The sequence below is a fragment of the Prionailurus viverrinus genome, chromosome D1 (genome assembly GCF_022837055.1).
Source record: "Prionailurus viverrinus isolate Anna chromosome D1, UM_Priviv_1.0, whole genome shotgun sequence".
Classification (NCBI taxonomy): domain Eukaryota; kingdom Metazoa; phylum Chordata; class Mammalia; order Carnivora; family Felidae; genus Prionailurus; species Prionailurus viverrinus.
Genome location: NC_062570.1, coordinates 110,026,808 through 110,038,275, shown reverse-complemented (window position 1 = coordinate 110,038,275; position 11,468 = coordinate 110,026,808). Strand labels below are relative to the sequence as shown.

Below are 11,468 nucleotides of genomic sequence, written 5' to 3'. Positions count from 1 at the left end.
AGCAGTCAGTCATCACGGTAGAGGCAGGGTGAATAAAGACAAAACTGAGCAGAGGCCTCTCTGCTCTTCCGAAGACTTCTCTCCTGCAAAGGGAGGTACCGCAGGCCCATAAAATACCCTGCTTTAACGTAAACTAGTCCCCTTGGAAGAAGCCATCACTCACAAAGGAGGCAGGACGGGTAAGGGTTCAATGTTCAGTTTCCTTTAATGACCCCCATCTCCCTGAAGGGCAGGTGCAGGCAGCTAGGTGACGGCAAGAGATGTTCACTTGAAGATCTTGCCCTGATTGAAGGCTTTGCCCACGTGCTGGAAGGCCCCCTCCCAGGAAAAGTACTCTCGAACCAGCGTCTGGGCCTCCTCACTGCCAGGATCCAGTTTCCGCCACGTATAGGACTCGTAGTCCACCTGCCAATCTGGACTCAGCTGGGGAAAAAAAGGCCAGGTTGAGAAGCATGTGGTCAGGTTATCAGATACTGTCCCACACCTGTTCCAGCTCATGTGTTTCAGCTCAGACACATGTCATCAGCTCCTAAAACTCCTGTGACTGTGACGGCTCCTTCCTGTACATGTTCCTTGAACTCTCCTGAATGCCTACAAGGCACAGGAATAAAAGTGTGTCTCCCATACCCTTGCCCCACCCTCAAGAGACAGACTCCTCCCCTACAACTTTCCTCACCGGAAAGGCAAGCTCCTGGCCTCGGAAGACCCAGACTCCAGAAATGGAGCTGCTATTGTTGGTTCCAAAGAGGATGACACTGGCAAAGGCATTCTTCCTCAGCTTGTCCAACCGCTGGAACATTCCTGAAGGGGTGAGAGAGAACACGCTGCCTTTAGGATCACATCACCCACTACCTTGTCCTCCCTTCTTCCTAGACCCACCCTCTGCTCACCGGTGATGAGGTTGCAGCTCATGAAGGTCTGGGTGAGCTCCTCGGGGAAGCGGTACTCGGAGTACCACAGAGACCAGCCATCCTTATCAAAATGCTCCCAAAAGTACGGCAGCGCCACAGAGAGGGTGTCCTCGTTGGAGTATTTGCGCTTAAATTCATCCAACACGAAGGTACTGAGTGGAGGCAAAAAGCAAGGTCAACGTGGAGGTCCTACTGAGGCAACCAAGGGCGGTCAGGCTAAAGATGAAGCTAAGGGCAATCTTCACTTACAATGTACTGGTTTAAAGAGGTCACTGGACTGGCAAACGGGTACAACCTTAGAGGGAAGAGAGCTAAGGAGGGAAGGAGCTAGGGTGCTCCTTTGCTCCCTGCCTAAGTCGGCTGGGATTGAGGAGGGCGGGACCTGCCTTGCGGGGGGGGGGGGGGGGGGGGGGGGGGGAGGGGGGGGGCGCGGGCGGGGCACGCTGGAAGGAGGCAGCCCCAAGAAAGGCACAGGGAACTGCTGCCCCCTAGCGGACACCTAGAATGAGCACTCCCTTTTCTTCCTGGCAGGCCCCTGGGGGGAGGGGGGGGGTGCTTTCCCATTGAGTCACACTTAAAAACTGACTCACCCAACTTTCTTCCCCCACCATTGGCCTCTTCAGGTTACATACACTACAATGTGACAGCAATGTAAGCAGTGAACATCTTCAAAGGGACTCCACCCCAGACCTCACACCCGTGGCCTTAGTCACTCTGCCCAGGAACAAGTCCGGATGCTGAAAAGCCCTTAGGTTCAGATTATTTTTGAAGCGATCTGGCTCCGATCTGGCACACTGAGCAGAGAAGGCTCTGCCGCTACAGAGAGGTCCCTCTTCTCACGGTAGCAGTTCTACTTTTCTTTGCAGTTATAAAACCCACAATGCCAGCAAACAAGACAACTAATTAATATTTTTATACACTTGCCACTGGTGACTTTCCAAAGATGATGTATGTAGTTTTGTGCGTTCTACAATTTGTTAATTTGATACTATATCACTCTATATCTTTTTACAAATGTTTTAATGCCTGGAGCGCCTGGGTGGCTCAGATGGTTAAGCATCTGACTTGGTTTCGACTGAGGTCATGACCTCACAGTTCGTAGGTTCGAGCCCTGCGTTAGAGTCCCGCACAGAGCCTCCTTGGGCTTGTCTCCCTCTCTCTGCCCCTCTTCCCGCTCATGCTCTATCACTATCTTTCAAAATAAATACACAAAAAAATTATTTTTAAAAAAAGCCCTTACTAAATGTTTCATTGGTCCAATTATTCACTAACATAAGTAACAGTAACAAACCCTAGAGTTAGAAACCATTAAGTGGTGCGGATCTGCCCCCTGTTGCATTACAGCAAAGTAGAGGCTGGACTTCAACCCTGGGTCCTACGTTCCTTCCCAAATACCCATCAGAGGCCTCCTCTGAGGAGCTTCCATCTCAACCACCCAAAAAAGGGACCGGGGATTTTTTCCTTCACACCTTCCCAAACTGTTGAAACTTTCTAATTTGTGACCACGTTGCATCCATTTCTCAACCAAATGACCACAGGCTCTCAACACCTCCTGGAACAAGTTGAGCTGGAAGGCCTTAAAAGGACTAGAACTAACTCGAGACAAATAGTATTCATCTTTGAAGACGTAACCTTGGTGATCTTAAAAGTCCAGGGGAGGGGCACCTGGGTAGCTCAGTTAAGCGTCCAACTCTCGATTTCGGCTCAGGTCACCATCTCACTGTTTGGGAGATCGAACTCTGGAGCTCCATGGGGCTGCTTGGGATTCTCGCTCTCCCTGTCTCCACCCCTACCCCGCTCGAGCTCATGCTCACGTGTGTGTACACACACGCGGACATGTTTCCGCGCTCTCTCAACATAAAAATAAAAAATAAAAAAAAATCCAGGGGAAAAATCATCTAGGTAGGCAGCCCAGTAGAGCGTCATGGCAATACAACAAATTGGTATTAACCAACATTCCCCAAAAGAAGAAATGCAAAGTTTATTAAAGATTTTCAGTTTATTGATTTGTTTTCTGCCCAGAGTATACAGACCTAATATATGTGAAAATCTCTAAAAATTAACGGTGTCTATGTTACAACAGCATATGTAATTCGGGTTAGTTACCAGAGCATACTCACACACGCCAAAAAGCCTATTCAACTCTTGACCTGCCCCTGTGCTAAGTTCAAAGTACGTCACTTCGGTTCAAAAAGAAATACATCTGTAAAGAACAGCTGCACCTGAAACCTTCCTTGGTCTTGTATGAGCTGCTAAGCCTAAGAGCTACATTCCAAGTTTCTCCCCAAATGGGGAAACAGCAGCTCCTAACGGTGACCACCCAGCACTAGGATGCTCGTCATTTAGAAGTCTCCACGCTCCTATCGTACCCTCCAGCAGTGTGCACCTTCATGCTGGGTTAACCCACAAAAAACCATTACAGGGCGCCTGAGTGGCTCAGTCGCTTAAGTGTCCGACTCTTGATTTCGGCTCAGGTCATGATCTCAGTCTGTAGGTTTGAGCCCCACACTGGGCTCTGCGCTGCCAGCACGGATGCTTGGCATTGAGTCTCTCGCTCTCCCTCTGTCCTATCCCTCCCCCGCTAGCACTCCCTCTCTCAAAATAAGTAAACATAAAGATAATAAAAGAAACAAAAGAAAACCAGTACAAAATAAGGGAGGCTGAACCCCGTTAAACACTAACAGAACTATTGAAAGGCCAGACAGCTTCGGGAAAGGCAGAGTGAGCAGGTGAGAAAAGCAGGGAAAAACAAGAACTACATATGTGAAGTGGCTACGGACAAAACCAGTATCATAACGCTTGCAATTTTTTTGAGAGAGAGAGAGAGAGAGAGAGAGAGAGAGAGAGAGAACGCGCGAGCAGTATGCATGCAAGGGGCAGGGAGCAGAGGGAGATAGAGAATCCCAAGCAGGCTCCGTGCTCAGCGATGAGCCCAACATGGGGCTCGATCCCACGACCCTGGGATCATGACCTGAGGTGAAATCAAGAGTCAGATGCTCAACCAACTGAGCCACCCAGGCACCTCATTAGGCCTGCAATCCTAATGAATGACCTAGGGCAGTGACTGAGAACTTGAGTTTGGAGAAGCGGCTAAGTACTAGATGTCCCACCATTTTCACCTGAAAGTTTCCTTTGACTGCGTTTTCTTCCAAGAACCCCAACCTTTACTGAAAAGGTTGGAAGTGGGTGGGGTGACGACCATCCCATCTATTTCTTTCTCCTTGAGGGGTTTAACTCCCCCCCCCCCCCAAAATGAACCAGACAGGCACTATGGAGCCATGGTCACCTTCCTTTTTCTCAGTAAGAATTTTTACATTGTCTGTTCATCCAAAGAGTAAAAATAACAATCAAACGACACTGACCTGGTGTCACGGCTTCAGAGCCAGCCCAGCAGGGCAGACATGAGGCTCTCTGTATCCTCTCCCTGTTAGCTCTGGGGGCTCTCAAAATTGACTGAGCATGTTCAAGACCACTTTACCTCCACACCCAATGCTGTGCCCCGTCTATTTGCTAGAAAGGGAGTTCTTATCTCTTTCCCAAATGTAAGAAACGTACTTAGAATCTGCCTTCCACTTTTAAAATGGACCCAGTTCTTGGGGCGCCTGGGTGGCTCAGTCAGTTAAGCGTCTGACTTTGGCTCAGGTCATGATCTCATGGTTCTTGAGTTCGGGCCCCACGACAGGCTGTGTGCTGACAGCTCAGTCTGGAACCTGCTTCGGGTTCTGTGTCTCCCTCTCCCCTCCCCCGCTCCCTAAGATAAACATTAAAAAAATTTTTTTAAATTCATCCAATTCTTGAGAATAAACTCAGAAGTTGCTTTACTTGCAAACAAACATCCTTCACTCCTACACGGACACCCTAAAACTCTGGGCCCTTGCTGTGTAAGGGGAACATGCACAGGGACGCACTGGCCTTCCTGGGTCCCTAACTCTCCAGTATCCTTACCTCTTGGGCAAGTGAGCAAAGGGGTCCTTGGCCTTCGGCTCTGCAGCCAGCGCCTGCTCACATTCATCCATCTCCTCCTCGGGAGCAGGAGCAGCGGCCTTTTTCTCCTCTTTCCGCTCAGCCTGGGGCTTCTGTTTCTCTTCCCGAGACCCTTTCTCTTTCCTTGGGGTGTCCTTTTTAGGCTGGCTCTCTGCAAACTTTTTAGCTGGTACAGAGAAAGGGAGAGAACTCAATGTCCTGCCTCTTTCCATGTGCCTCTAAAGCCAGGCAGTGAGCAGGGTAACAGAGGAAAACTGCTGGGTGGGACTACAAAGGGGCCTAGGCCCTGCGCTGCCATCAGTTCCCCATACGTCCCCAAGCCAAGAACACAACCCTCGGCAACATACATGCACCAACGTTGCTAGACGTTAATACGAACAAGTGAGGGTACGTATGCTTATGAAACAAGTTTCCTGAAGTATCGGTCACTATGTGGGATACCCTACATTCTGTGGGTCCACAAAACCCAAAAGCCTGATGGAACATCAAAGGGCTGAGACTGAATGAACCAGCCCCTGCGTCAGGTCGCACGGCTCTTCCGCCTGCTCTGACCTACCGTCAAACTGGGCCATCTTCTCACAGAGTTTCACCTCCCCCAAGACAGCTCGGAACTGGGGCTGGTTAATGCAGGTGAGGAACCAGCGGTTGGTATTAGGGAAGGCCTGGCGGAAAGACGGCTCCAGGACCTGTCAGAACAGAAGGGTGGAAACCGAGTCAGTGGAGAGAAAGGTCCTGAAGAGTGTCAAGCCAGAGACCCTTGTTTCTTTCTAGATCAAAGCTCCACCTTCCTCTCGAGGCCCCAGATGGCAGCTCCCTAGAGTCCCCTCTTACCTGGGGGGCTACTTCCTGCTTACCTTCCTCTTTTTCACAGTACAGTCCAATTTAACGGGTGCTTGATCCCACCCCTCATTTACTACAAATCTACTTAGCACAAATGTTTACACGGCACATTACTCCTTTTCTTTTTTTTTTTATTAAAGCTTATTTATTTTGAGAGGGAGCAAAAGAGAGGAACTAGCAGGGGAGAGGCAGAGAGAGAGGGAGTGAGAGAATCCCAAGCAGGCTCTGCACTCTCAGTGCAGAGCCTGATGGAGGGCTGGAACTCACAAACCAAACTCATGAACCAAGAGGTCATGACCTGAGCAAAAACTAAGAGTCAAAACAACAACAACAACAACAACAACAAAGAAACCTAAGAGTCAGACACTTAACAAAAACTGAGCCACCCGGGCGCCCCCGGCACCTTACTTCTTTTCCAAAGCCAATTCACGCCAACGTATTCCAATCTTCAATTCAATAAATTGTTTTAAAAAAAGGAAAGGAAGGAAGGGAAAGAAGGGAAGGAAGGTAGGCAGGTGGAGGGGGGGAGGGGAGGATGCCTGGGTGGCTCAAATGGCTGAGCAACTGACTTTGGCTGAGGTCATGATCTCCTGGTTTGTGGGTTCAAGCCCCGCATAGTTCTTGCTGACAGCTCAGAGCCTGGAGCCTGCTTCGGATCCTGTGTCTCTGTCTCTCTGCTCCTCCCCCACTCATGCTGTGTGTGTGTGTGTGTGTGTGTTCTCTCTCTCTTTCTCAAAAATAAACAAACAAACAAAAAAAAGGTGGGGCGCCTGGGTGGTTCAATCAGTTGGGAATTGAGCTTCCCAGCTTCGGCTCAGGTCATGATCTCACAGTGTGTGAGTTCGAGCCCCGCGTAGGGCTCTGTGCTGACAGCTCAGAGCCTGGAGCCTGCTTCAGATCCTGTGTCTCCCTCCCTATCTCTAAGTAAAAAACATTTTAAAAATTAAAAAAAAAAAAAAAAAAAGAGTGCAGACACACAGAGCTATCAATTACTCATTTTGCCAAATAAATTAAGACTAACAAATACCATCTATGTTAACCACACGATCCAAACTTCAGAAACTAAAGAATGTTCAATAACAAAAATAAGTAAATAAATATTCAAAAGCAAAAAAGTATTTCAATACATCACACGGTCCCTTAAACTAAACTCAGCTTCATAAACCAACTCATTTACCATCTTGTAGCTTGCTAAGACCAGAGGGAAAGTGACCTTGGCACAGAGATAGAGGATAGCAGCCAACAGTGTTGGTTCTGCAGTGCTGGGTTCAAATCCTTCACCATTTATCAGCTACGTGCCCTTGGACCAGGTGCGAATTTCTCCTCACCCGCACAGCAGAGCAAGACTAAGATGATGCCTGCAAGGCCCCTGGCACCGTGTCTGACAAAGTAGGTGCTTTTTTTCTTTACAATTACCACACTACTGCTCTGGACCAGCATCAGTCCGAGAGCTGCTGCTCGGGACCCAGCAACATGTCATTTTCTTTGACCTGATAACTTCAAGAGTAATTACTACTACCCTGGTTTTATAGCTTACAGAGAAAAAAAAGGACTAAATGAATTCTCAGTCGCTCTCACTCACCTCTACCTACAACTTGTAAGTAACGAAGCCAAGAATCGAACCTAATTCTGCCTCCACAAGATCTTCTTGATGAAGTGACCAGCTCTGTCTTTACAACCAAGCACAGCTGGCTTTCCCAAGAAATATGGAAACAAAACGAAACATCTTAGCTGCCACAGAGAAATCAGGACAACAGAACATTACCAGACTTCTCAGAAAGGGGAAAAGCAGCATGGTACTCAAATCTGGAATTCCTAGAGTCAGAGCTGTTACCTGAAATGACTCATCAAACTCATCCCTTAGTTTCTAACCCCACCTACCCTCTGCCGACCCAGATTCTTTATAAACGTCACCTGTTTATAGAGCCACAACAGAGTGCAGACAACTGTGATGTCAGCCAGTGTCACACGTTCGCCCACCAGGAAAGTCCTCGTCTTCAGGTGAGCATCCAGCAGCCCCAGAATTCGCCTCACCTCCTCCTTTGCATTCTCTGTGGCCTATTGATTTCAAATGACCAAACTTAATAGTGGGTATCCCCCCCCTTCCCTGCTCCCCTCCCCCAATGATCGAACTAAGATAACTATTTCACTTACTAAGTTCTGGCTCATCCCCAACCCTTTTGCAATGGAGTCAGACTCTAGGATCATTCCAAATGTTATCAGACACTGAAGCTCTCAATGTCAAATTTCTTCATGGTGCAGTCTGGCTTAATTTCCCACTATACTGACCACAGTCCTGTATTTTTGGATTTGAGAAGGAACCTCAGAGGTCACCCGGTTTAACCACCCTCCTGCCATTGGGTATAGCTTTTCTACAGCAGAAATCTCTCCCCTGACCACTCATGACAGGCACCACCTCCACTGGGTCTATGTGACAAAACAACCCGGATACCATCAACAGCCCAGTGCTCCACACTCACACCCAAGAGATTAGGTCTTTTATCATCCGTACGTTCTCAGCATCTCCTTTCCTCAATCTATTTAATTCCTTACTCCCGACACTCAGGAGCTGATGCCATCCCTGCCCCTGGCTTCTCCCCAAGTTCCAAGGCTTACCTGCTTGTTGTGGTGCATGATGCCCAAGGTAGGGAACACCCAGGTACTGGCTGGGGGCACTATGTCGCTATCAGCAAAGCTCACCCACTGCACCACCTGGGCTGCGGCCTCAGGAGTACTTCCCCGCAGCTCTTCATTGCTCACTGCAGAGGCAGAGCACAAAGGTCAGCACTTTGGGGTCATGCCAACACCAATCCAAGTCCATGAAAATTCCTCTCCTGTCACTCCAGCTCACCCTTATCCTCTCCTACCTCCTTCATTCCAGATCTTCCCATTCCCACTCCCACCGCAAATTACCGTAGTAGGCAATGGCATTGCTCTCGAACACACAGAATCCATCGTCACCCTCAAATGCTGGAACCTGGGATAAAACAGTCGAAAGGGGAGTGGAATGAAAAAAAAAAAAAAAGTAAGTCAAGTACACAGTAATTTCTCACTAGCCAATCCCAGGCCCTAGAGTTGTTTTGGATGAGAGTTCTTTTATAAGGCTGACGACCCTTACTAAGCAACTACTGACACAAACTATTGATATTATCTGAAACCCCGGAACCAAAAATATTTAAGTTACCTGGTATCCCTGGTATCTGAACTCACATGGAAAACCCAAAGATTTAGATATTATCAAATACTTGTGTAAAATCCCTCAATCAAATAGGCAAAAGACCAGAAACTAAATGTTGTCTCTTTTCTCCATATTCTTGAAAGCAGGGTGGCACTCCCCACACTACACTGATCTCTTCTCTGTTTAGTATGGTTAGTTACCCATCTCTAAAAGCCCCTCGGTCAGCTCATAGCAGGTACCTGATACATTTGCACTAAAAACAGTCAAAACTCATTCTCTCTCCCACAAATAAAGAAACCTGTGAATTTTACAACAGGTCACTGAACAGGCTCTGCATTATTCCCAACTATGTGCAAATACACACTTGTCTTAAAATGAAAAATTTTGGGGGGCGCCTGGGTGGCGCAGTCGGTTAAGCGTCCGACTTCAGCCAGGTCACGATCTCGCGGTCCGTGGGTTTGAGCCCCGCGTCAGGCTCTGGGCTGATGGCTCAGAGCCTGGAGCCTGTTTCCGATTCTGTGTCTCCCTCTCTCTCTGCCCCTCCCCCGTTCATGCTCTGTCTCTCTCTGTCCCAAAAATAAATAAACGTTGAAAAAAAAAATTTTTTTTTAAAATGAAAAAATTTTTAAGTCAATGAAATGTAAAAAAAATAAATAAATTGTAATATGGAAAGCGCCCTTTTAAAGATGGAGGCCATCTTCAGGCCTCCTTGGATTCTCAGGATCCGAGACCCCTCTCCACCGTCCTACTCACCTTGCCGGCAGGAAATTTACGGAGAAATTCAGGTGTGCGGTTGGTTTGGCCAAAGTGGAAGTGGGGTGGTGCGGAGAGCACGCGGACCTGAGCCCCGCTGTACTGAGCAGCAATGAGAGCCTTGAAGGCCCTCCAGTTTTCAGGATATGTGTACAGGGTCTGTGGGGGGAGGGGGAAGATGGAGAATGTTAACGACAGAAGGGTCTCAGTTCTAAATGTCACCTCCAGGGATAAATTCCCTGAGTTATTCCCAATCCGTTCAACTCCCTCTGGTAAACCAAATTCTCTGGTATCTGTCATGTGTAATCAGAGTCCTCTGAAATACCGGGGACAGAACTACACACCAACTGCTAAATAAAGCTTGTTGACAGGTTTGACCTTCTCTAAGGACAGCTCCAGAAGCACTCTCACCCCCTCAAATGTATCTTCAAGAAACCCAGAACTTCCAGAACCCGCAGACTCCACCTGCCGACAAACAGACACTCCTCCTTTCCCTGGTTTCATTCATTGATGGTTGGCGAGTACCTGCCTACTCCACCGCTGAGCCGCTCATCCCTTTAAAGCACCATCACTGTTTATCACACACACCGACCGTTTCCAAGTTCCCTTCAGAACAGCCAGGCGAAACCGAATGGCATCCTCTCCTCCCAAATCAACTCGGTCTCCCCAAAAGCCCGTTCCTTCTTGTCACGCTAACGTCCCCCCCACCCCCGCCCGTCCCGTCCCGTCCCGCAGTGAGTTCCCTGGCAGTAGCTTCTCCTTCTCTTAGTCCTTCTCTTAACGGTCCAGCTGGGCTGACTCCACCGTCCAGGGATTCCTCTCACTCTCCAACCTCCCCGATGATGAACCCTTAACCGGAGACAGCCGTACCTGCCCACAAAGACCCTCGTCTTAACCCAGTCCCTGCTGTTGCCCTACAAAACGGTCACAAAAGTTGTCAACCTGCCCGGATACCATGTCTCGAAGCGGCAGTGAACCCGAACCCTTTTCTCAGGCCCCAGACGGCCAGGATCTGACATCTCTTTTCTCCACTACCCCAGACCCTTCCACCTCTTTGGCCTCCGAGAGCCCCAGCCTCAGTTCCCCTCCGGAGCCTGGAAGCCTTGCTCTCCAACAGTACGATCTCTAGACCCCCCACCAGTTCCCCACTCGGCTCCAGAACTCCTCTGACGCCGGAGGGCCCCACTCGGGCAGAGGATGGCGTCGGATACCGTGACCTGGATCGCCAGAGCCGGCAAACTTACCCCAGCCGCCATGGTGATTCCGCAGAGAAAGGGGGTGGGGCTCTCGGCGCTGCCGCAAAGTAAGCCGTCCGGGAGAGAAGGGGGGGAAGGGGAGAGCCGTGGAGAAACAGCAGCCGCAAAGCGAGGACGGCATAGAAGGCATACGCACGACAGTTCGGTATCCCGCGGCGCTGAATTGGGAAAAGAGAGGGGCGGGGCCTGCCGGCCTGCGCGGAAAAGCCCGCGCCTGCGCAGTGGGACTCTCGACTGGCCCGCCCCTCAGGCACGGCCAATCCGAGTCCCGACGTGTAGGTAGAAGGCGCGGAGGGTAAGCTGTGAGAATGGGCCGCAATCCAGGGCCTCCTCTGGGCGGCGACGTGGCACCGCTGCCAACTCCGCGCCGCGCGGGGTCCCAGAAGCGTTCCCCTCCAGCTCAGGAACCCGCGGTGACTTGACGGGGATCCTGCCAGCCCCCTAACATCAGGACTGTGGGACACTCACTGGAGCGGAAACAACTCCTGCGTGGATAATTCCATTTGTTCCCGCTCTGGTTTTCTAGAGAGGATGAATGTCTATCCG

The 11,468-nt window shown here is 49.7% G+C and overlaps 1 protein-coding gene across 1 annotated transcript; it reads right to left on the bottom strand.

Moving 5' to 3' along the window:
• Nucleotides 1-186: 186 nt before the first annotated feature.
• Nucleotides 187-11,064, bottom strand: EEF1G (eukaryotic translation elongation factor 1 gamma). Its single transcript, XM_047876833.1, has 10 exons — nt 10,911-11,064; nt 9,667-9,825; nt 8,649-8,712; nt 8,352-8,494; nt 7,650-7,793; nt 5,452-5,581; nt 4,857-5,061; nt 891-1,063; nt 677-801; nt 187-423 (listed from the first exon to the last, which is right to left on the bottom strand). Exons 1-10 carry the CDS (start codon nt 10,920-10,922, stop codon nt 265-267), a joined length of 1,314 nt encoding a protein of 437 aa, XP_047732789.1. The 5' UTR covers nt 10,923-11,064; the 3' UTR covers nt 187-264.
• Nucleotides 11,065-11,468: the final 404 nt, after the last annotated feature.